Source organism: Lethenteron reissneri, chromosome 19, assembly GCF_015708825.2.
Source record: "Lethenteron reissneri isolate LAM-NWPU_2019-01 chromosome 19, ASM1570882v1, whole genome shotgun sequence".
NCBI classification, from domain to species: domain Eukaryota; kingdom Metazoa; phylum Chordata; class Hyperoartia; order Petromyzontiformes; family Petromyzontidae; genus Lethenteron; species Lethenteron reissneri.
In genome coordinates, this window is record NC_083797.1 from 4,518,448 (window position 1) to 4,544,947 (window position 26,500).

Here is a 26,500-nt window from a genome sequence, read left to right on the forward strand (position 1 = left end):
GCGTCGGAGGGTTGAGAGCGGAGAGGAGAGATTCCCTTCTTACCCCCCACTACCCACCACCACCACCCCCCCCCCCGTTTCTCCGTCCCCTCCTCCACGCCACCGTCGCTACCCCGCACGTCCGTTCACTCGAGGAGGAGGGAGCCTCGCGCAGTGGGCGCGCCGTGCCTGGAGGAGCGAGACGCGCCTCTTAGCGCCTGCAGAGGGGGGGGGGGGGGTAGCGTCTTTGTAAGCCAAAAAGTACACTTTGTTTAAAATGATCGTACGTTGGAGTTGTATATACATGTACAAAATGAGCTTTGATTTAAAGCTAAATTACGTGCCTTTTAAAGATATATTTGTATTGCCATGTAAAGTTGCTAATTTGATCGAAAAAAAATTGGCGTCATCATAGGGTCATTGTTTAAATTGTATATCAACAACAACAAAAACCATCTCCTCTGTTAAACTCATCCGGCTTGCGTTTCTAAGCCACGTCGGGCTCTCGGTGCGCGGTGCGTGCGAACACGAGGAGCAGCCCGGCTTGGCGTGAACTCCGCACCCTCCCAACGCGCACACCACGCCGCAGTCGAGCGCTCACCAGCACCCTCGCTCGCCATGGTTTTCGGACAAATCTTCCAGCGGACCGGCTCCAAGTGCACCGGCGTGGACGAGAGCGTTGACTCCGCAGCAGCAGCAGCCGCCGCAGCAGCCGCTTCCATCGCGGTGAACGTGGGCGGCTTCAAGCGACGCCTCGAGGCGGGCACGCTGAGCCGCTTCCCGCACACGAGACTCGGCCGGCTGATGAGCTGCGACTCGGAGGAAGCCATCCTGGAGCTGTGCGACGACTACGACGTGGCCGAGCGCGAGTTCTACTTCGACCGCAACCCGTGCGTGTTCCCGTGCATCGTCAACTTCTACTACACGGGCCGGCTGCACGTGGCCGACGACCTTTGCGCCATCTCCTTCAGCCAGGAGATGGAGTACTGGGGCATCCACCGGCTCTTCCTCGACTCGTGCTGCAGCCTGCGCTTCCAGGAGCGCATGCACGACCGCGACGACTACAACAACGACGACGACGAGGACGAAGACTGGGACGGGCACAGCGACGACAGCTCGGACCGCTCCTTCATCGAGAACCTACTCTACGAGGCGCCGGCCGAGGCGGCCCAGGGTGGCCGCTGTGCGCGGTGCCGTCGAGAGCTGTGGCTCGTGCTCGAGAATCCCGCGCACTCGCTCGTCGCCAAGCTCGTGGCCGTGTGCTCGCTCGCCGCGGTGCTCGTCTCCATCGCCACCCTGTGCGTCCACAGCGTGCCCGAGTTCCGACGCCACGACGCCGAGGGCAAGGAGATGGAGGACCCGAACCTCGAGCTGGTGGAGGGCGCGTGCGTCGCCTGGTTCACGGTCGAGTTCTTCCTGAGGTTGGCCACTGCGCCCGACGTGAAGGCGTTCGTCCGAAATCCGCTCAACGTCATCGACTTCGTGTCCGTGATGCCCTTCTTCGTCACGCTGGCGGTCGACCGGCTGATGGAGAGCGGCGCCGAGCTGCAGAACGTGGGGCGCGTGGTGCAGATCCTCAGGCTGATGCGAATATTTCGCATCCTCAAGCTGGCTCGCCACTCCACGGGGCTCCGCTCGCTGGGCGCCACTCTGAGACACAGCTACGAGGAGGTGGGCGTCCTGCTGCTCTTCCTCTCGGTCGGCATCTCCATCTTCTCCGTGCTCGTGTACTCCGTGGAGAAGGACGAGGAGGAATCCAGCCTGCAGACCATCCCCATGTGCTGGTGGTGGGCCACCATCAGCATGACCACGGTGGGCTACGGGGACACGTACCCCATCACAGTGCTCGGCAAGATGCTGGGCACCGCGTGCATCGTGTGCGGCATCCTCGTGGTCGCGCTGCCCATCACCATCATCTTCAACAAGTTCTCCAAGTACTATCAGCTGCACAAGGCGCTGGAGGCCGCCGTGCGTCAGGCGGACGAGCAGAGCTTGAGCGCAGAGGATGTGCCCGGCGTCAACATCCGCGACTACTACGCGCGCAAGATGACATCGCTGCTGCGCAGCGTGGCCACGAGAGGCGGCGGCGGCGTCGACTACGACGAGGACAGCGACGCGAGCGGCCGCTGGGCAGCCGAGAGGGGCCCTCGGCTCCGGGCGAGGTCTGGCGGCGAGCGGAGGGAGCTGTCGTGATGGCCGGCGGTGTGCGGACTCTTCGATGCCGTGCGCGCGCGCGTGAGCAAGGCGGCCCAGCACGCTTCTTCTGTCTGAAGTTCCCCCACCACCACCAACACCACAACCACTCACTTATGGGGTTGTTTTCTTGGTCCTCGTTTTCACTCATTTCGGCCCTGCGCCATCATCTCCTAGGCCATTCCACTGTTGATTTGAAGCTTTCGTGACTGCAGGAATGCATCATCTTTGGTTCTTTCGGTAAAGTCACGTAGGTATAAAAATAAAATAATATAAATCACGACGTTTTGGGCGCAACACAGGTGGAAATGCATGACCTGCTGCACCTGATGACGGACGCTTGTGTTGCGCCCGAAACGTCGTGATTTATTTTATTTTATACCTACGTGACTTTACCGAAAGAACAAACGAGTATGCATTCCACTGTTGCCCCCCCCCCCCCAAATCCCCAATCATCATCCTCCTCTGTGTCCACCTCCTCCTCTTCCTCCTCCCTGTGTCGTACTCCTCCACCTCCCTGTCTCCTCCTTCTCCTCCTCTGATGCCACTCATCGTTCTGTCGTGGACTATCGTCTCCGCGTCCACTCCACTGTCGTTCGCATTTTAGTTTCACCACTTCGAATCGCCTTGGCTCCTACCTCCTCCGGCCCTGGTGTTTCCATGTTAATCTCCTTGCTTCCGTTTGCCCCTGACACGGTCCTATAGCCATCAAAGGCGACTGCCAAGCGAGCGGCTTGTCCGACACGGGTACCAATCTCGCCTTATTTCCTCCTCATCCGTTCACTTCTGATCTCGATCGCGTCTCGTCCACTCTGAGAGATCAAATCCCGCTGACGACGGCGGGAGCACAGATGTCCCCCTGCATCTGAGCACCAACGATGTGCCCCGTTGCTTTTGTGCGTAGGCAGTGAAGGAGACACCCCCGTGCCGAGTGCGTCAATGAATCCACGTTGTCGTTTGATGACTTTCTGTTTGTCGGTCTTAAAAAAAATGTGAACACGCGACCGGCACCGGATGAACAAAAACGATCGCTTGGCAGTTAGAAGCTCGACGCAGGCCGCCGATGTCGGTAGACAAGTTCAAGTTTCATTTATTAGGTATAGCCCTGTGAGCCATTCGGCTCTTGAATCGGGTGCAACCGCAACAAACAGAAAACAAAACCATGAACAAGAAAACATCTTAAAGTGACTATGTGACTATGGGCAAACAGAAAATCCAAGAAAAGACAGCAAAATATTGCAGAAAAAGCACCGTACACCAACACTGTGTGCAAAAATCCCAGTGGGATGCAAGTCAAACAACAACAACAACCACAAGACAACTTAGATTAAGACCATCAGTCTAACTCTGTACTACAACAAACAAACATGGCCAAACCAAAAAACTTTTCGAAAATCCATAAAAGCAATGAAACAGTGATCATCGGAACTGTAACAATGGGATTCATGAACACAATGACTCCGAAGCGTGGGATCGCCATGCGAGCTCGATTTGTTTTAATTGCCCGCCTCGCAGTGGGAGCCCGGTGTGCTTTTGGCAAAAAAAATGGAATTGAACCTTTCCGTCCCGGTGGTAAGCGGCCTTGTGTGTGGCCACGAGGCGACTCTTGTGGGACGGCAGTGACCGAGATCGTCCGATTCAGCATTCTCATCTCTCATCCGTGGGCCATGCTGAGCTCCCACCCACCCACGTGCCAGGCCATTCATTACACAGCTGAGCAAATGAAGGTGACGTTCGAGTGCGGGGCCACGCGAGATGCGAGCCGACTGCGTGTGACCATCGAAGTTGCTGTCGAAGAACACCGGATGAAGTGTACGAGCAGCAACGCATTCGTGTTTTGACGAACACAAGTCGGCCGGAATGCGTCCGATTTCGTGACATCTCGGGAGGCAAACGGGCAGGGGTTGAGCCTGAAAAGTGCTTGGATGGGACGACCGCGGTGCACGAAACAGGTGCTATAGGCTGCCCGCGGTGATGCGTTGTCAGCAGAGTGCAGTACAGCAGCAATCCACCGTCAGTTACTCCCTACTCACTACTACCCCCCCCCCGTGTCTATGCGCCCTTCGCCTTCATCAACGCGCACTCGCCAGCGTGGTAAAGTATGGTCAAGTGTAGCCCCCCAAGACCCGCACCCCGTGGTGAAGGACCTCACAGCAGTGGACTGACAGAGGTGTGCAGGACGATGTACATGGACAATGGGCAGTGGTGTACATGAACAATGGTGTACATGAACAATGATGTACATAAACAATGAACAATGGTATACATGGAAAATGGTGTATATGAACAGTGGTGTACATGGACAATGGGCAGTGGTGTACATGAACAATGGGGTACATGAACAATGGTGTACATGAACAATGAACAATGATATACATGGAAAATGGTGTATATGAACAGTGGTGTACATACATGGACAATGGATGATGTATAATTAGCAATGCACTTTGTTGTATATGAACAATGGGTGGTGTTGTACATGAATAATGGACGGTTGTATATGAGCAATGAATGGCGTTGTACATGAACAACGGTTGATGTACAGTATATGAACAATAGTTATTGTGGGATGTGAACAATGGGTGGTGTAGTTTATGAGCAACTGATGATGAATATGAACAATGGGATTCATGAACAGTAGACATTGTACTGTATATGAACAATGGGGTAGCGTCCTACATGAACAATGGTGCCATGTATGAACAACTGACGGCGTATATGAACAATGGACGGTGTTGTATAGGAGCAACCGACGATTGATATGTGAACAGTTGGCAGTGTGCATGCACTTTGGGCAGTGATGTTGACATCGACTTAAATGGGGGGTCGGGGGGGGGGCTTCGGTCTCTGTTACCCCCAACTTTGAGACCGAGATGGACGCGACTCGCATTGATTGACGTGGCTTGTGGAAACGCAGCCGAGACGGACGATATTGGGGGGGGGGGGGGGGGCCCGGGGGGGGGGGGGTCCCCCTTATCTCCCTGCCCTTTCCGAGCCATTCGAGGGGACAATGTGATAGATGGTCCGGGCATTTCCGAGGCCAAATGTCGCCCGTGTTTCTATTAATGTTTTGAAGGCCACAGCATCCGCCCATTTTTAAAATAAACAAAGAAAAATCCACCCGCCTCCGGCCCCCTCCACTCCCCGTGTAGACCGGTTGTGGGCAAACGCTGCCAGCGAAACCCTTCATAATTGGCTACAGTGTACGGTGCGAAAGAAGTTCAACATGCTTACGTACATAACAGTCGGCGGGGACCCGGCATGAATGGTGCCGTGTGGCCAGCACCGTGCCCGGCCACGATCCCCCACAGCTGACGTTTACACGCCGCTGCGGCTGAACACCATTCGAGTAAAGGCCGAGTCGATCTAGAGGAGAAACCAGAACCAGATATCACCCGCCGTCGACGTTCGCCGTTAGTCGCGATTGGATCCAAGAGGCCGGGTCCGTAGGGCAAAGAAGAGCACGCTCACCACTAAAGCCGGCACTTCCCAAAATTAAAGTTGAATGGGGAAATGTTTTTTTAATCACCCGAATCTTGAATTTCGTCGTCCTCCCCGTTGCTGTTCGAGACGGTCGGGTGGGCGGGTTGCAGTCCACGTGGCCCCTTGGTCTCCGTGTTCCTTACGGCAGCAATGGAGAATGCAGATTGTGATTGCCCATGCATTCGGACTGAGACCTTGCATGGCCCCAACCCCTAACCCTGTGGCATAGTGACGACATTATCAGGTCGGGGGGAGGGGGGGGCAATCGGTCAGGTGGGGCCCCCCAGTATTTTATTCGTCTCTCACCCAGGCTATTACGTATCGCGCCTCCTCTTGCGTAATCATCATCATCGTCACGCTCACGGACTCAGACATTTAACGCTGTAGGGGCGGCTCCGTCTTATTACAGTTGAAAGCATATCTCGTGGTGATAGCCAAGGGGGCCCCAACTCGTAGCATTGGCCACTCGGTGAGGGCGTGGGGGGAGGTGGAAAGGTACCCCCTGCCCCCACGCTAGTTATGCTACTGCCCTAACCCCATGGCAGAGGCGGTCATAAAGTTGTAAAAAAAAAAGTAACCTTACAAATACAGCTGGGAAAGTAGGCGCACACTTCCCGCTGCCGTCTCCCGGCCACCTTGCAGCCCCCCACGCCTACAACACATGGCAGGCCACTTGCGGCCTTCTATCCGAGTACACTAACGCCTCGATTTTACGTCTTCCCCATTTTTAACGTTGCGCAAAAACGTCGTCACTTTGTTAACGATGCCACCCGGTTTGCGTCGCATCGTCCGTCCTTGCTCGCGATCCGTCGCCTCTCAGCCTTCGCCTCCACCACCTGCTACTGCCCTGTACATCGCTTCGATTTACCGTCGTTTCGATATACGTCGCCGCGCATTTCAGGAACGCATCCTCGACGTAAATCGGGGTTATTATCGGTACAATCTAACCGGGCTTCGCTTCTCAGATCCGGCATAGGTGAAACCACTGGACCACTGGAATCTGGAGTAAAAAAAAAACTGCGATTCGCTGCTGGTAAATTGTGAAGTTAAAGTTTATCAAGTCTCCAGCATTTGGCATGTGAACACGACAGAAGCAATGTCCCATTTCAAGACACTATCTGGTAATTAATACCCATTTGTAAAAGGCACACGAGTCTTGGGTGCATTGTACGTACAGCTATCAAATGTGGACCTCAGCATGTAATGACATTGTACGTTCAGTCTTGACATTGTACGTTGTTTGCAGAGATTATACTCGCAATGCCATCGATATGTTCCGACGTACGCGGGGGTCACGTGGTACGCGTGTGGCAGTAGAAGTTAACGGTGAAACAAAAACGGTCACTTGCATCGCTCAATTCCAGATGCGCTTCTGCGGCCGTCTGGAACGCTCTTTCTTCCGGCACCAGAAAGTCACTGGGAGCTTAAAGCACTTTTACATGATCTAGATTTAAAACTAATTTCTCTCGAACTGCTTTCTGTGTCCTCCGCACCTCCGATTAGCACGGTTGGCGATGTACGGCGCGAAAGAAGTTAAACACACGTGAAATAGCCAAACTTCGTTACTTAAAACTGCACGTACAACGATGCACCACCTCACAACCCCTTCACCTCGGCAATTCAATTAAACTGTCGCCATTCGAAATTTGCAATTTGACTCGAAGGGGTCGCGATCAATACATTTTTTAAACAAATGTTCACCGTTTTATTTGTATTGTTTATTCTGCTTCGCTTATTACATCTCTGTTTCGCTGTTGGTTAGCTTCTTTACGAGTGACATTAATTGTTTCATGGACACGAAGCCGAGCGATACCTTTTTCATACTCTTAGTTCTTTCGGTAAAGTCACGTAGGTAAAAAATGAAATTAAAATTAATAAAAATAAAATTAATTTTAATTTAATTTTTTACCTACGTGACTTTACCGAAAGAACTTAGAGTATGAATCCTTGCAGTCACGAAAGCTTCAAGTCTAGAATTGATACCTTTTTGTTTAATAATGCACTTATTTTAGTCGACGCTTATTATTCACAATGGGATCTTCATGAATAAAACAACATCGCTTGTTTACTAATGCGATTCAGTGCATGCATCGTGAGCCTCGCGAATGTAACACTATAACATCGACGAACGGATGCATAGTGTGCCGTGCAAGAAAAAAAAACACAAAAGACGAATTTCACGTGTTACATTGTCACAGTTAGTGTTTTAATTATTATTGATATTATTATTATTGCAGAAGTGCGATACAATCCATCACATCGGTCAAAAAAGCCGGGCAAAATTGTCGCCAACTGACGTACTTTAAAAGCCCACGTATTCACGTACAAACCCAATAAGAAAGATTGCACACCGTGTTACACCTGTCCACGATAATAAAACCATGCAATATTTACCGGGTTTCCAATTCACTTGGTCTTTCCACGTAAGTTCCGTTTATTCGAATTCAAGTTGTTTTCGGGGGGGGGGGGGAGAAATCTCATTTATAGGATGGAGATGGATAAAAATGTACTTGTCTATTTGAAAAATAATTCTTACCTGTAAGCGGGACAAACCAAAAAAATGCGTATTATATTTTACATTGATCGAGGACCCACCCAGCGAATGGGTTTACATTTTAAATGACATACACGTGAATGAGTTCCATCCAATCACAGACGGTTGTAATCATGACATCACTGTCAAAACAGATGACGCCAGAAGTGGTCATTCAAGGCCAACAATTCCCTTCTGAGTTTACTCAATCTATTTAAATACATCTTGTCTGGAATACGCCGAGTAAGTTCGCACAGCTTATTGGAAACCCAGTTACTGAAATGCTCCTTGGTAGGACGCAACACCAGGGCAACTGCTTTAAAAAAATCAGTAAAAATCCACAAATTAGCTCGTATAAATTAAGCTAACAATAGTAAACGTCTCTCCGTAACGACGATTTGAACAGAAAAAAAACAATCTGTGACAGGCTGTATATGAATTCTAACACTACATTTGACACTTGATATCACATTGCATGCATCCGACCAACGCTATTTGTTTTCAAGCTACGAATAGTATTATGAATAATACAAGCGTGTGTGGGTGCATACGCGTAATGTACGTGTGGGCACAGTGAAAGAAAAACAGACAGACGTTTGTAGCGCACGTCTGATGCTCGAATGTGCCCATGAGTCCACTATATGCCCCAGTGCAATTGTACCACCTGCACATTCTCGACAGCCGTGCCCTCTGGCAGCAGTGGCTACGATTGTGGTTTTGTCGCTGGCCAAATCGAGCTTGTGTCAAGCCTCGACCTATGCCGGATTGAGCTTGGCTAGTGCTTGTATGGGAGGCCACCGGGGTTTGTCAGATGTTCTCGGCCATGGTGCTGTGAGGTAGCCAGGAGATGGCAGTGATGAGTGGTAGGGACGGTAGGTTTTCTCCGCGCGCCCTGGTTTTCTCTCGCACGCGGCCAAAACCCTCTCTAAAGGTCAAACGTCCCCATTGCATGACCCCGCTGAGGGAGAGCTGACACTCAGTGGAGCTTGGTGCCCTGATTCGTCGGCCATGTTGCTTTGGGTCATTCTGGGTGGGGGGAAATGTCCCCGTGGGTTTCAACTCCTCTGACCTGTGGCCATTTTAAACTGAATGAAGGTGACAGTACACATTGTGTAATATGTACAGAGGGCTACGAGTGAATGACTGAGGGATTCATGTACATTATGATGGTCTAGGTTTATGGTGCTGAAATTTGGTTAGAAAAAATATGAAATATTCATTACTTGAACAAAAAAATCTTTAAATACAAAAAGTTACAAAGTCATTCACTTCTGAACGGAGGCTTACGAAAGTTTGTATCTGGAGGTTATTGAGGTGGATGATTTGAAAACATGGCAACTTTTAAGAATAGAAATTGCCCGTGGTTATTTTGGAAGGGCGCGCCGCTAAAGCTGATAGAAAGCTGGCACCCCCCCCCCCCCACTTCCAGTGACCAGTGCACGGTACAGTGCATACGTACAACCCCCCGTTGTGTCAGTCCACTGCTGGATGGGAAACTTCACCACGCTTTGTTGGCCGTGAGGAATATATGTTGACGATACTTCACCATTCTAGATTTGAAGTTTTCGTGACTGCAAGGATCCATACTCTTTGGTTCTTTCGGTAAAGTCACGTAGGTGGAAAAATGTAATAAAAAATAAAAAAGAAGAATACTTTTTATTTTTGTTTTATTATTTTCGATTATATGTTTTCACCTACGTGACTTTACCCAAAGAACCAAAGAGTATGGATGCTTCACAACGCCGGGGTGTTTAAGGTGGGAGGATTGAGGAACCATGAATATTGCTGCACTGCCCTCTGCTGCTGCTGCCCACAGCAGCCTATAACTCCTGCGATGCGAGCACGCTGGTCACACATTGAAGCCATTGTCCAGGCTCGCGCCTGCTTAGCTTGCGAGATCGTGGAGCGTTCTGGGTGGCCTTGGTCACAGGCGTATATAATGGGTGTGTGTGTGTTCTGTCGAAATGCCAGTGCTGCTCAGCCGTGTCGTGCGCGGATGAATCATGGGGACGTGATGGCCGCCATGTTTTATGAGGCTGACGTTGTAAATCAGGAAATAAATTAAGTATCTAATTAATCATTCCAAGGAGCATTGAAGTGACCTCCAAATTGGCACTTCTGTTTACACATTAAAATCAAAGCGTTTCAGTTTCACTGGATACCCCGACTATTATAATAAAAAAACAAACCCTTAAAGTGGCAAACGCGTAAATATGCATACATATTTAAAGTGCATGTGATTCGGAAGCATTAACACACGTACACATATTAAACCATACTCGCATTTGTAAAGTGAACTCTATAAATAAATAATTTGGTAACACGATAAGGTAAAGTTATCTTAACATATGTAAAGTTACAGATTACGCTGATTTATCCTGGCAGTTGAAAGAAACGTCCATAAGAGTGTTTTTGGGTTAGATCACGTAAAATATGAATGTGTCGTTAAACCCGTCACCACCCGACACAGCCAATTAGTAGTATGTCGTGTAAACGAAGCGTGCCAATTCGTTACAAGTGCAGCTCACCGGTGTGTTGGAGAGTAAACCCACAACGTTTACAATTCGAGTGCGACGTTTCGCCGGTAATTACAACTAGCATCATCAGGCGGCAGCCAGAGTTGTGGAGCAATCCGTTTCCTTCTTAAATAGAGGGATAGATGTGATGACGTCACTTGCAAGCCAATCAGATGCGAAGGCCAGAGGGGAGGGGTCAATGTGTGCATATGAATTACAATAGATACCCATTACCGGTTGGGTTATTCGTAGGGTAACCAACATACAACATGCATGTACACCGTGCTTGTACATGCTGCCGCTTGTTTTCTTCCGTCACACTCGAATTGTAAATGTTGTGGGTTTACTCTGCAATGCACAACCGGTGTTGCTGTACTAGTGACGAATTGTCATGTTGTGTTCACGTAAGAAACTAAACTAATTGGCTTTGTCGGGCGGTGGCGGGTTTAAAGACACATCTAGAATTACGCGATCTAACCGCCCCTAAAAAACCTCTATAGATAACATTGGTCGTGAAAGCCTTCGACGTATTCAACCGAAAGAAACGTATTCTCTCAGGTGACGTCACACATCCGTCACCTTTACAACGATACAACTATAATACTACGCAAGCCCTTTGGTCAATCCACTGCTGGATGAAGGCCTCCCCACGCCGTGACAACCACGTGGTTTGCTTCAACCATCCGTCACCCTGCCGGTCAGTGCGAGTTGGTGAAAGAGGCACAGATTCAGGTATCAACTTGCCCTCTCGTGTTACCCGTTGGCTGGACATTGAATCCAGCTCAATGGGTTCATAGTGCAGCGTGCTCACCACTCTGCCACCACTCTGTAACCTCACCACCACCACCCCCCCCTCTTCACCAACGATATACCGATTATAAAATTACAGATTGCGATATGAATACTATTTTGTTGATTGCGATATGGAAATACTTTGGGTTGGGTCACCAATTTTATGCAAAATAATTTTTCAGACTTTCGCAAAGTTGGCCCCTAGCCATTTTCCAGCCAAGTTTGGCAACCTGCCCCCTTGAGTGTGTAGTAGCCTCCAAATTCAGAGTGCAGATCGATGCTCCATGATCTGCAGAGATCAAATGCCTCCCAGATTGTTTCGCTAACACGGAGTAGGAGGGGGGGGGTAACCTTCACCCAACAGGCTGGACATTTGTGTAACGCCGTGGTCCACAAAGCTGAAATTAAACGGTGCATCCTGCCCAACTTTTGTAACTCTGTTGCAAGCTTCAAATGTTGTGCTTGCTTCGGTTTTTGCAACGCGCTTGTTGCGTTAACCGAGCCATTAAAATCAACGACAGCCCAAGTCGGCGATCGTCAGTAAAGCATCGACAGGCAGGGTCTGAGCCCCCGCATCCGCCCTCACTTTCTCTCCTGGATGGCCCAAATCCAGAAAGTCTGGGAGAGGGGATCTCGGCAAGGAAAGGGAAACTTTTGGATTGAAACATATGCAGACATAAAAAAAGGAATATCTTAAAATTAACCTGGGTGTGTTACTCACCTATATAAATACACAATAATCAAGTTTAATTATTAATCTTATCCACATTGTCCTATACGTAAATAAAACGCGTGCCATGTAGGAATTCATTATGACCAAGACCACGTGGTTCGAACTCGGTCAGTCCAAGCGCGGCGAGGTTAACTTTTTTCAAACTTAAAGAAAAACCACGCTCGGACACAAAAGCTGCTCCAAAGTTGACCACGGCCTCGTGCAAACTTCCTTTAGCCCGCAGCGCCCCTCGGCGGACCGCGATTATAATGACGAACATCAAACAGCCCTTAAATCATCACGATACCGGTCGGACAAAAAAAAAGAGCATCAACCCACCAGTGCCACGTCGACCGCGGCGTTTTGCTCGGGGCCGCCCTGCGCCTCTGGCAATGCTACTTTTGTTGCGTTTTGAACGAAGCAAATAAAACAGGACGACAATGTTGTTGTTTATGCGGTGCAGCACGCGCCGTAGCAATGACAACAACAACAACAACAAAAACAACAAAAACTCGACGCCGTTTCAACTTTAGCTTCTTTACGAATGGGCGACGCGGGGCAATGTGGTGCAATTAGAGCCGACTACGACACAATCACCGATCCCTGCTGATGTGAAGCCAATCAAATAAAGGCGGGTGGGGGGTGGGTGGGTTACACGACGACTCGATCTAAGTATTGCCAATACATCGATTGCCAATGACTAGATTGCCAATACACCCAGTGCCAATTCATCGACATTTCCAAGATGAATTCCCGATCCACTCTGTAGCTGGCTGTGCCGGTTCGACCGAGTCGCATCGCTACGAATTCAAACATCTTTTCGCAATCCGCAACGACCCACATGTGGCGGGCAAATACATGACGCCACGTGCTTGCTTTGCTTCCAAATACAATTGATGGGGGGGGGGGGGGGTGGCGACATCTCTGATCGGTGATTCTTGTTGTTGTTGTAGTCGGCTGTCCGATGTCATGGCTCGATCACAACGCCCCGCGTGGCTGAGAACTTCACCCTGCAGACCGGCAGGCTCCGCTCAAAAGTTCTGTTGGCGTCGCTTTTTCCCGTCGATGGCGTCCAGGATGGGCTGCCGCTTGGCCTGGTAGCGTCGGCGCAGCTGCTCCAGGTCGTGCTCCATCAGGGGGTCGAGAGCACCCAGTCTCATGTGCAGCTCCTCCAGGCTCAGGTTCCTCAACTGTGGTGGTGGTGGAGGTGGAGGGGGAGGATCATTGAACAGAATTTAGAAATTTCGATTTAAAGCTTTCGTGACTGCAGGGATTCATCTTCTTGGTTCTTTCGGTAATGTCACGTAGAATGGAAATAATAAAATTATAAAAATAAAACATTATAAAATAATATAATATAAAATAAAATGTAGAAAATTTGGTACAACCTGTTCTCCTATAAGGCGTGTTTTTTTATATTTTATAAAGGCGAATTGTAGATACAGGGGTGCTTCAAATAAAATGTTAACACTTATGTGGGCTATCGTTTTTGATGGGAAAAATAGAACGGATAATACTACACTGTAACATGACAACAAAATAATGTATGTTGAATCACTTCAAAAAGTCACTCTCCACTTGTCCGCCATCATCGTCAACACGTGGCCTGGAATCTTCTCCAGGTGGTCTCCAGAGCTCGGAGGCAGCATATTTATCGTGGCATTATTTGAAGCACCCTGTATAATGCGATCAATGTATTTAGGAGAACGTATTTTCACGTATATATAACGCGGATGCGAATTGGAAATAACGCGATCGAGTGAACGGAACGACGTCACGCGAGTAGGAATAAGCAGTCGTACGGCCGCCTCGGCATAGCAGCGTCACACAACAAGGCACTGGGATGCTGCTGGATGCTTCTAGATGCTACCCACGCGCCTCGGTCTTTGATCGACCCGCGTACGCATCTCACGTGTTATCGCGCACTGTGCTTTACCCACTATTTTATATTATTATAACGCGATTTATCCATCACGTGGTACTCCTGCCACGCTTATAGCAAGGCAAGGCTTCTACCGCTAAGGTGCTCTTTCGCAGGAATAGTTTGCATTGCTTTCACCCAAGGGGGGGGCGATGCCGCTATACGGTAATAACACTGAAGTTGCAGCTATTTATTAATATTGGGAAACTTGGGACCATGACACCAGCACACGATGGCCTGCTCATTTCAAATGACATCACAGGAAATGTACTGCCCGCCGTGCATATGTACAGCTACACACGGTTGACTCAGTGGTGTTAACCAGAGAACGCTACGAGGGGATTGACACGTGATGTACACAGCATTCCCAGCTTGAATCGGTGCTTTCCATCGCGTGGGATGTGTTCAGGAAAAGTATTGGGCACCCGCGGCGTGTAAAATTCTTGATTAGACAAACGACAATTTATGGAGGAGAATGGCGAAAATTTAAAGGTTCACGTCCCATGGTGGGTCACGAAGAAAATTGGGTTTGGGAATCTTAGCACACACAGCCGGCCTGTGTCCCATCACAAGGTGCACTATACACCGGTACGTACACTAACATTAAAATAAAACCTTTTAAAGGCACGCATTGTGACTCAAACCAAGACGACAAGAAGAGCAATTCTCTTCGGATTATGTAAAAAAATAAAACTCCTATTTTAAGAGCGGCAATGCTTGTGGTGAATACGAGTCGGTGGCCCTGAATCAATAACGACACGAAAGCAGCAGTCCTTAAAGACCCGACCCCTGCCCTAGACAACGGTTATGATGAGGCCTTAATGTATCGCTGAATATTTCGAGGTCGCCCGTTCACCCGACGAGTAGAAACCCGACGGACAAAGACAGCTCCACCGGGGGCTGGACGCGCTGTGCCGGGCGCGGACATTCCCTACGGCGTTGGCGAAGCTTTCGTGACTGCACGGATTCATACTCTTTGGTCTTTTTCGGTAAAGTCACGTAGATAAAAAATAAAATAAATAAAAACAACTAAATTAAATCACGACGTTTCGGGCGCAACACAAACGTCCCACCTGATGTCGGACGCTTGTGTTGCGCCCGAAACGTCGTGATTTAATTTAGTTGTTTTCATTTATTTAATTTTTTACCTACGTGACTTTACCGAAAAAAAACAAAGGGCAAGAGCAGACAGACCCGGCAGAAATGAACTCCGTGCACCTCTCGTCGATCGCGCTTCACCCCCATCGCAGCAGCATGACGGGGAGGCGCTCTCTGTACCAAACAGCAGCCCCATTGGGCCAAGTGCGGTCGTGATTAGCCTCATGGGCAAGCCGCTCGTCGGCAAAGGCTCACGCGGCGCGCGCGTTGGAGTAATTGGGACATGAAACCCGCCGGGTCGATTTGCTATTGAAACGTGGGGGGAGGGGGGAGTTAACGGTAGCCCCGTTTAGCGAGCGCCTCTTAAATCGTCTGGGATGCGTTGTTTTTATTTATTATTATTTTAAATAAGCCCGTGCTTGGCTCCGGCTCTGGCTCTTCAACAATGAGCTCGAGAATATTTCGGCCTGGAAGTTGTGGTTTCGAAAAGGTAGGCTGGGCTTGCCTGGCAATCGGGCTCGATCCGCGCGTGGGAACAATGCACTGGGGCAGGCGAGTGGGTTCCAGTGGAGTACAATGTAAAAATAGACGGGGGGGGGGGGATATCTTGATATGCAAATTATTTTGTCAAGGCACTCTTCTTCCCCCTCCAACCCAGCTTAAATATACGCTCCAAGCGTGGTGGTGTTTTATTCTTCACCTGAGGACGGCTGCTTGCGTTGTGGCCGAAACGTCGTGAGAATTATTTTATTATGTTTTATTATTTTTTATTTCCCTTCTACGTGACTTTAATGAAAGAACCAAGAAGATGAATCCCTGCAGTCACGAAAGCTTTAAATCGAAAGATATCTTTAGAGTTTAACAGAAGATGGGTTCTTTTCTTTTTATGTTGGGGAGGTGGGTGGGGGATGTTTTTATGTCTGTGCAGGGAAAGCAGAGATAGACAGCTTCAGGTCAGTGACAGGCAGTCGCGCCTACGATACGTACGGTGCGAAATAAGTTCGACATACAGGACATACATCACGTTTGCTTGTCTGCTGTGTAGCAGCTGCGGGTGCTTAAACTTAAACTAAACTTCTAAATATTACCAGGTAAGACCCACTTAGCTACATAGCTCTTTTTCATAAGAGATGTGGTCACAACGAAGTGGCTTATCGTGTGGAAATGTATAGCAGTCAAATACTCTTAAGCGCGTGTTGTTTCTAAATGTGGAGGGGAAAAACTGGAGGACCCGGAGAAAAATCCACGCGACCACGGGGGGGGGGGGGCGGGGGGGGGGAGAGACACGCAAACTTCAAATATCCAGCAGGTGTCAGGGTCGGAATCGAACCCACGACCGCCTGCATAGGGGCCGTCCATAAATGACGTCACGCACCTGGGGGGGGGGGTCAGATATTTGTGACGATGTGTGACGAGGGGGGGTTTGAGAAATGTTACGTCACATCAAAATGCGCAACTTTTAATAAATATAGACAACACGTTCTACTTACTTAAATAGACTTTTGAATACATGACAATAGTTTAAAGCGATTTACAGCATGTTCTATTTGGGGGGGGGGGGGGCAGAGCTTTGTGACGTCATTTGAGGGGGGGTCTGACTTCTTGTGACGCCGTGTGACGGGGGGGGGGGGGGTCAAAAATCGTCCAAAATCGCGTGACGTCATTTATGGACGGCCCCATAGCAGGCGATGGAGTTAACATTTTGCCATCGCGAAGCCCTGAGGTGTGGCATCGACGGTTTAGGCCGTGATGGACATCTTCAGCTTGAGCCGTGAAAACGAAGACGCTTCACACACACACAGAGAGAGAATCGCAGGTGGAGCACAAGAGGATAGTCTTGAGCCTCGATCCTCACCAGGAATTGGGGGGCCTCATCAGTGCGGACAGGCGGTGGACGGGAATTGCATTAATTCTAGATTTCAAGCTTTCGTGACTGCAAGGATTCACATTCTTAGGTTTTTTTCGGTAAAGTCACGTAGGAAGCTTGTGTTGCCTCCGAAACGTCGTGATTTTTATTTTATTTTTATTTTACTTTTATTAATTTAAAATTTTTACCTACGTAAGAATATAAAAATGGGACTTGCATTGGTGGTGAGGGCTGCAGTAGAGAAGGAGCGACCTCCCCGTTTGAGCGCAGGTTAACAACTGGAGGCTGTCACAAAACTCTGGCAACGCTCCACACACACGAGGCGGAGTTTTATTGCCGGCGTGCGGCTAGGCAGCGTTGCGTCGGAGAGAAACGCAATTTATTTCTCGGGGAAACTTCATGGCGTGGCCTTGCACGCTAAACTCCCCGCGTCGTTGCGAATTCCGCTCGAGTAAAGTGCTGTTCTCCGTGTTGTAATGCCCACGGATGGGGCTTTTCGCATCTGTGTATCGGTTCAGTGGCCCTGGTGGATAAAAGCAAGGCGTGTTTGGTCCCTGCAGACATAAGTGAAACGCGATGTGCTGATAAACCCAGTGACCTGAACGCGATTCCCCGGACACGGCTAACACAGCGTTGAAATACGGTGTTTTTTTCTGGAAGACTTTGCTGTTTTCCCCAGGATTTTTCTGTTGCGTGTAGTCACTTTAAGATGTTTCTTGTTCATGTTTTTGTTTTGTCAAGAGCCATCATGGCTCACAGGGTTATACCTAATAAATGAAACTGAAACATCTGGACCGGTCACCAAAACCCGCTATCGACCATTGCGACGAAGTAGCGGATTTAACAAATGTCCGTAAATTATGATTATTTCAAGGTTGTGTTACAAGGTGGTGATTAGTTGCCCATTCGCCACGCTCCATTGTTCTGGCCCTGCGATCTAGCCAAGCGTGGATTCGATTGTCGTGATTTCTGGGGTCGCAACTCTGTTTTCATTCCAAAGCTGCTGTGAATGTTGGCACCCCTAAGCACCTGCAACGACCAATCCAAAGCACTTTAAGACGACGTTTGAAAATCATCGTTTCCTAGGCGCGCGATTCGACGCGTGCGTCGTGAGCGTAAGAAGTGCCCCCTGCTTGCAGCTACACCGAGAGCGGGAGAGCGACGAAGAGGAACACGTGGATCGGAGAACTAACACAAATTAGAGACGTCGTATTGACAATAAATAAAAGTCAGTGGCCGTGAGCCGGACATGCACGTTGAACTTATTTCGCGGCGTAGGTACCCAGCCAATCGGCGGTGCGGGGGAAGGACAACAAACTAAACGCAAACAGCAGTTTTAAAAAAATTCGTTTTAAAACTAGGTGATTTAAAAGTGCTTGGCTACAATGGCTTCCTAATGTCGGAAGGAGGAGCGTTCCAGACGGCCGCAGAAGCGGATCTGAAAGCGCCGCGCGATGCCGTCTTTGTTCGACGTTTCGCCAACGATCCGCTGCGAGGATGACCGGGGTTTGCGTGATCACGGTTCATGTTCCTTGATGAGAACGCAGTGGAGATCGTTTCACTGTGTGTGTCAAAACAGTGGCGTTTTCATTGCTGATGCGCCGGTGGGTAGAATGGAGGTGCACTTCGGAGTCCATTCAGCATTTAAATAAAAGCATCGTTATTTATTCATGGGAACTCCACTCTTCCAATAACCAGCCGCGGCACGTCTTAACGCAGGTGGCACAGAGTGCTGCGATGAAGACTGCCCACGCCCGTCAAGACCGATTCCGCGATGCGGCGTCGCGTGCACGAACAACGCTGACTCGCGTATACGGAGAGAGAGACAGAGCGCGGGCAAACGGACGAAGAGAGACACAACGACGACAAAACCGCACCCGCGCTGAGCCCGAACCGTGAAGAGAACAACATCTTTAAAGACTAAGTGAGGGGGGGGAGAGAAAGAGAGAGAGATTAAAAAAATAACTCAAAGGCTACTGCAGCAGTTAATCACTTTGATTGAACCATTGATTTTCGTTGACGTGCAGCGGTCCTGTCCGTGCGGTTGGGGTTCAGTCGTCCGGCATAATTATTAAGAGCGCACCGCGTTTGTGGTAGCGGCTGTCGGAGCGCGTCGATTGGGCGCGTGCGTGCGTGCGCGCGCGCGTGCGTGCGCGTGCTCATTGCGGGAGACGCGCGGTGGTGACGATGACCGTCGGTGCAACATTCCGAGAGGGAGCAGCATCGCGCGTGCCCAATAATGGTGATTGTAAAAGCGCAGCCCTGCAATTGCTCGCCCGCGCCACCGCTGAATGAAGGGGCTATCGCTCGAGACGGCCCCTCCGGGAGAGTGTTCGGCCGACTCCTCGACGCTGGTCGAGGCATCTTGGCAGAGGTGGGAGTGGCCAGACTTTGACTCCATCGCACACGACCTGCTTGCCGATCGACTGACTGCAAAAGAAGTTCAACAATTTCATAGCCTCGCGCAGAGACCCATAGACTCACGCAGAGACCCATAGACTCACATGGAGACCCATAGTTGTTGTCCATCCCCCACACCTTCGATTAGCACAGTTGGCTACGTGCAGTGCGAAAGAATTGAAGCACTGTGGTGTACCCCACGCATGCAGCTGGATACACAGATTTGGGTTTTTGGAAAGACGACCATTATTTAACTGTCATGCCGGGTGATTGAACCGTTACCTTGTTACAATGACTTTCAACGGGAAATTGCAACGTCTCCAAGCAGCATCTCACGAACTGCTCGAGAAATGTCATGAGGTTATTGATTAACGTCTTAATAATGATACTAATCATAATTATCCTTTAGCCAACAATTAAATTTTTTTAATGCTTTATTTAATTTCCAACTGTGCTTTTAGGGTTATGTCGTGCGGTGAAGAATCCATTTGGAGCTCTCCACAGAGTGTAAAACAAGCCTCACCCAAGGACGATACACTTGGCGTCACAACCAAGTCCTCAAAAACCTTGCGTCCGCCCTGGAGGACAAGCGAGCTGCCACCAACTCCCTACCACCCCCAGCAGCATCACACCCCTTACGGACGACCTTTGTCCGCGAAGGGGCTAAACCACCGAAGAGCGGCTCTACACCAATAGAGCGAGACCAGCTGCGCTTGGCCCGCGACTGGAAAATGCTAGCTGACATTGGCCGGCAACTTGTGTTTCCTCCGGAGATCGCAACCACCACCCTAAGACCTGACATGGTGCTCTGGTCCCGTTCGCTCAAGAAGGTCTTCATCATTGAGCTCACAGTACCCTGGGAGGACTCAGTAGATGAGGCTTATGAGCGAAAACATCTGCGCTATGCCGATCTAGCTGCCGAAGCACGGCATCATGGCTGGAACACAGAAGTCCGACCAGTGGAGGTGGGCTGCAGAGGTTTTGTGGCAACATCTACAACCAGACTGCTTAGAGACCTGGGAATTAAGGGCCAGAGCCAGCGTTCGGCAATCAAAGCTGTATCGGAGGCGGCAGAAGGCAGCAGTCAGTGGCTCTGGATGAAGAGGAAAGACCCCAGCTGGGCCCCAAAGTGAGAGGGCCAGGAGGTATGCAGTCAACAATGCTTGACTCAGGGAGGAGGACGCCCCTGCAATGCATAGTCCCATGGGATGTTGGCTACCAACAACAAGGCAACTCCTATGACTAATTGGGAATGGGACGCAAGCGTAGGATTGATCACCCTGTCGCTGGCCGCCTTTGGGGAGGGTGTATAGTATGAAAGGCCGAAACACCCTAGGACCCAAAGGTTCACTACTGACGATGCGCTCCCCAAATTTCACCAGGCTCACTGTTCATGAACTCTTGGAAGTGCTTGCACAAAGGATAATAACATCTCATCCTGTGTTCTTTGGAATCGTGCGTTAGTGCATTTGGTAGAGAACAACCTGCAGAAGTAAATACTACAGAACTTGTTCCTGAGATCCCTTGCAGAGGCATCTTTGATTCACGCACTAGGGGAAGCAGTCTCCCACACGTCCTTTTACAGAGAACAGCTTGTTTCTGACAGTCGAAATATTGGTGGTCGCAGTGATGGTGGTGGGGAACGGTAGTGTAGTGGTTAGAGCACTGCGCTGTAAATCTGTCGACGGGAGTTCGATTCAAGCTCACGGCTAACACCAGTGACGATTATTTGAACCGGTCCTTGGCCATCCCCTAGGTCGACTCAGTCTAAAATGAGTAAAATGAACTCGTGTGGTACGTTACCATCGCCACTGGGGAGACAAAGGCGGCCGGGCGTGGTGCTGACCCACCCACCCCCTCGTGTACCGTTCCGGCCTTCATAGGTGCTCGCTAACAGCACTTGCTCCAACAGTCTGTTAAACCCAGGATTTCAGTGGTGCTGCGTCAACGCAGCGTCCCCTGCGTTGTCCCAGCTACCACCAAAGCAGTGCGTTGACAGGTAGGCACAAGACCACAAGGTCATTAATCTGCTGACACAAGCATAATCTATCAGCCGATAATTAGTAAGAGTATCATTTGCTAAAAATCTATAAAATGATTCCAAAAAAAGAAACGCTTTTTTTTAAAGCGACCGATGTAATTTCTGTCCCTTCGAATTATTTGTGAATACTGCACCGGCAGTTAATTTTGTTCAAGGTAAAATATGGTCAAATAACTCCCTTGCTGGCGCATGGCATGGGGAGGCCCTCATTAAACAGTGACTGTACATGAATATAATTACAAACACACCAAAGGAGGCAGCAACATGAAGACAAAACAAATATATTCTTTAATTAAACACAACCCTGCTAACGTGAAAATCCATAGAATCGCCTGGGGCGCTGTTGGGGTTGGGGTAAATCTTCGCACGCCCAATAAATATGTACAGTCTTCCGCTTGTTTACCGCTCTGTCCTCAACACACATTGGCCTCTTGGGACTTCGCGGCATCTAAAAATCACCCTCCGTCTCTTGAGGCCGAGCCAATGCCCCGTTCCATCGTCACACGCGCAAAACGCCGCAGCCCCATTGCCAACCCACTGCTGGATGAGGGAGGGCCTTCCCACGGGAACTGAATGCCCACACTTGCCCAGCGTGGGTTGATTGAAGGGCGGCTAGCACAGACAACGCGAGCACTTGACAAGCCGCCGTACATCGTAGCCCCATTGCAGAGGTCGCAAACGGGTATCCGATACCTGTACCCTACCCGATACCCGGCTACCCGTACCCGGCCGGGTACGGGTACCCGTTTGCGACCCTGGTGCGGCCGGGTACGGGTACGGGTAGGCCGTGAGTCACTGGTGATTCACCGTTTGTCACTCATTTCCCAACGTCTTGTCTCTTCTCACAATTCAAGTTCCTAGAATCAACCCACCCTCGCCTGCAACATGGCTTCATCCCAGAGGTCGCAATCAGGTGCCCGATACCCGTACCCTACGGGTACGACCGGGTACGGGTACCCGTTTGCGACCCTGGTGCGGCCGGGTACGGGTAAGGAATCAAAACCCGTTTGCGACCTCTGCCCCATTGTGGCGTGGTTTGCAGTTATCGAGCACGAGCCACGCGTTCCATTCGACCGCCGCGCATTTGTAGACAGACGGCGCGTTTGATGCGGGGGGGGGGGGGGGCTGCCCATGTTTGGTGGCGGTGACATCGCGTTAAGTCCACCCCCGCCCTCTTGCAGTACAGGGTGCTTCAAAACAATGTTAACACTTGTACGGGACTATCGGTTTTTTTTAATGGAAAAGAACGGATGACACCGCAGTGTACGTTTAAATGTTGACTTAAAACTTTCGTGACTGCAGGAATTCATATGCTTTGGTTCTCTCGGGAAAGTCACGTAGATAGAAAAATAATAATAAAAAGAAAGTGAATAAAAACAAAAATTATAAAAATATAAATAATAAATTGCCAATACGCTCACTCAGTTCAATAGCCATTGATACAATCTACATTTTAGACTGCCAGTACGCTCACTCAGTTTAATACCCATTGCTACAGTCTACATTATAGACTGCCAGTACGCTCACCGAGGTTAAGAACCAGGCTACAGTCTACATTATAGACTGCCAGTACACTGACTCCGATTAAGAACCAGGCTACAGTCGACATTAAGGGTTTATATTATTGTTATTATTTTATTTTTTATCATTTTTTAAATGCACTTAATTTTTATTTTTTTAATTTCTATCTACGTGACTTTACCGAAAGAACCAAAGAGTATATTTAAATAGTTTTTTTTAAGTCAAAGAGTCTCCGACTTGTTCGTGCCTGGAGTCTTCTCCACGTGGTCTCAGGGGCCCGGTGGAGGCACACTTCTTGTGGTGTTGTTGCAAACTCTCAAAAGTGCACCCTGGATTTCTTTTGCCGAGGGGGTGGGGGGTCCGTGGTGGTCGGGAGGGGGCGGGGCGGGGGGGTTCCGTGGTGGCGGGGTTAGCCGGGCCGTGTCGGTGAGTCGACGGGGTCGACCTACCGGCGTTCACTGCAAACAAATTGCCATCGATCGCTGTCCGTGGTGCTGGGTGGGCTCCTGCGTTGGGCCGGCGGCGTGTGCAAACATCGGGGAGGCCAGGCCACTTATCAATATGACTGATCTATCGCTCGAGACACTTGGCAAGCCCTACAGCTGAACAGATTATGGGGAGTTTTTACTGTTCTTAGCAGGCTGATGAATTGCGAGAGGCGAATACGCGCGCACGTGTGTGTGCGTGCGTGTAACAGAGATGTGCATGTATGTATGGAATGATAGAGCCAAAGGAGCAAATGTGTCCGAGAGGGGATGGTCGTTGCGGAGATGGAGCGATGAGATCAGGGCAGGTGCGGGGAAGGAGATGGATGGTAGCAGCACTGGATTATGGTGATGAAGGTGTATGGATAGAGTTGAAAAAATAGATGTCCATTCTTAGATTCAATAAATATGATTATCTCAAAACATTCATTCAATCATGCGTGAAAACCTGTTATTTGCAAGTAATGGGAATGATGCGTTAAAGTCACTTTAGGCTAAGTGGACTGAACAAAATTGCTCAAATGAGAAAAACAAAAAAAACAAATAGAAACTAGAGGGCACAGCAGCAACATTTATTCATAATAGAGTTTTTTTTGGGTTAGATCGCGTAAATATATAAATGTGTCGTTAAAACCCGCTACCACCCGACACAGCCAACTCGTAAAGGTTGTCACGTAAACAGAACGTGGCCAATTCGTCACTAGGCACGTTCTGTTTACGTGACAACCCTTACTGGTTGGCTGTGTCGGGTGGTGGTGGGTTTTAACGACAACATATTTTTACGCGATCTAACCCCCCCCCCCCCCCACCGAAAAAACAACAACAACAACAACCTCCTTATGGATGATATTGGTCACGAAATCCTGCCCCGCGTTGTCGCGACATTGATTGTTGTACAGTGTTCACACACGTGCTCCAACGTGTACGCCTCCGTGTGCACCAGCCCGTACTGGGACATCGTGTTGCATGTTGATCAAACAACCCCCTCGACTCGCCGCGTGAGGCGTCCTTGTGCACGTCGCGTATTCTATCCCTGCGCGCGGCAGCGACGTGTTCCGGGAGCTGAATGCCAATGTCGTAGGGGGGGGAGGGTCTGCTCGTCACGAGAGGGCTTTCAGGAGGCAGTTCGTGTAGTTTTACTATTTCCTCGTCCGCTGAAGGAGCGCAGACTCCAATGGGTGACTGGATGTGCCCATAGGTTGAGTCGCGTGGACACAATTGCACTGCTGTGACTTATATTTAATCTTCCATTCGTGACGGAGATGCGCGTATGTGACTGCTGGTGTTCTGATGCTGTTGATGGTTACATCGGTGTCTGCGAGGGGGGTGTTAAAGCCAGGAGGTGTGATGTTTGGGTCTCGAATGAGGCGTTTATTCTGAGCGACCGCGTTATTCCACTCTTACGTTCCACTCTAAGTTGTAACGTACAAAGACGGGTGTTAAATATGACTACATTCATTTTAGCGCAATCAATGACGTTTGCGGGGGCATCGTGTCAAATTCTGAAGAAAATCCCCCCCTGGCAAACCAAACAAAAACCGCCGTGAAAGACGCACAATTGTAATGAGTGAGACAGAAAATAAAATAAACACGTGGTTTGAGAACAAAACAATACATCGCAACCATTGCCAATTATGGTGAAAAAGAAAACATGCCAGCCGGAAGCGCGTGGGAATTGATGAACGATCCTGGAAGGGGAATATCAAAGAGGAAAACCCAGAGCGGAGATCTAATCGATTATTAATTCAAGCCGCGTACGGAGTATAAATGGGTTTCAGGTGAATAATGTCAACACAGATAAAATCCATGTCCACGCTCAAGATACGTTTATGGGATTGTGTTTGTGTATGACAGTACGTTGTTATCGAGTCGCGTATTCGTTATGTATTGTGATTGGTAGTCGGTAGCGGACCTTGTGGACTTTCCTGTGGCTTTAGCCTCACCTAACAACAGCAGGTGACTCACTTGGATCGCCGATGATCGGGGTGGTACATTTTAAATGTGTTGCTCCGGCTGGTGCCCACTCCCAACACGGCCTTGTGTGATCGCCCGTTGTTTATCGCGTGCGCGCGTTAACTCGCCAACATTTTAACAATGCCGTGCACGTTTAGAAAAGTAAAAAAACCGAAAACTTGTCTTTAAACACAGTCAACCTCTGCAGAAAACCAAGAAAAAAAAATACTGAGACACGCGAGACTGTTTTGATGACACGAGCTTCATCTAAATTATGATCCCGTTCTGTTAATGTTCCAATTTAAAATAAAATAAAATCCGTAAAAAAAAAAAAACAACTGCACGCTTCTTTTTAGGCACCAATGGACACAGGCCTCGTGAAATCCACGTCCCTGACAAGCGAATAAATAAATGTGTGTACATCTCGACATGACGGAGCCGGCGGCCATCAATTTAAATGCACTTCGAATCATCGTAAATTATTCCCCTAAAGTGACCTTTAAGTATATGCATAGCAGCACTTATGGATTCGTCGCTGCAGTATGTCACGCTGAAGGGCCATTCCCATTGTCACGGCCGGGTCGGGAATCAGCCGAGTCAGCAGTCACTGCTTCTTGGCCTGTCGCCCTCTCTGTCAACGTGGGACCGATGCTAATTCACTAAGTACAGCAACGCGGGCGCTAAGCATACTCTCACACGGAGCAGACGTCTTTCACTGGAATTAAAATAAGAGGTGGGAGAGGTGGGGGGTGGGGGGATAACGCCGCTTATTCAAATCAAAACCACATTGAGAGAGCGAAAGATGAACGCATGGATTATTTTTGGTACCTAGATTAAGAGAGCACGTGCATGTTAAAGGCATCGGTCATATTGACGTTAAGCAACTTCAGTGGTTCCAAATAATAAAAAGAAAACATAATAAAATACAATTCTCACGACGTTTCGGCCACGTCGTGAGAATTGTATTTTATTATGTTTTATTTGTATTATTTTATTATTTCCCTTC

At 49.3% G+C, this 26,500-nt stretch overlaps 2 protein-coding genes across 2 annotated transcripts in view; one reads left to right on the forward strand and one right to left on the reverse strand.

Annotated features, from left to right (window-relative positions):
• Window positions 1-272: 272 nt before the first annotated feature.
• On the forward strand, window positions 273-2,172 carry LOC133344053 (potassium voltage-gated channel subfamily S member 3-like). The gene has a single exon (XM_061553999.1). It carries the CDS (start codon window positions 598-600, stop codon window positions 2,170-2,172), a length of 1,575 nt encoding a protein of 524 aa, XP_061409983.1. The 5' UTR covers window positions 273-597.
• A 5,658-nt stretch (window positions 2,173-7,830) lies between these two features.
• The window catches only part of LOC133344036 (serine/threonine-protein kinase 3-like), a 49,951-nt gene continuing 31,281 nt past the window's right edge, over window positions 7,831-26,500 (reverse strand). Inside the window, exon 5 of the mRNA XM_061553987.1 lies at window positions 7,831-13,398. Within this exon, the coding sequence (XP_061409971.1) occupies window positions 13,240-13,398 (159 nt within the window). The 3' untranslated portion in view covers window positions 7,831-13,239. The remainder of the gene's footprint in view (window positions 13,399-26,500) is intronic.

Bases quoted from the DNA above. Each gene is read 5' to 3' on its own strand.
- LOC133344053 (XM_061553999.1), top strand. From the start codon at position 598: ATGGTTTTCGGACAAATCTTCCAGCGGACCGGCTCCAAGTGCACCGGC.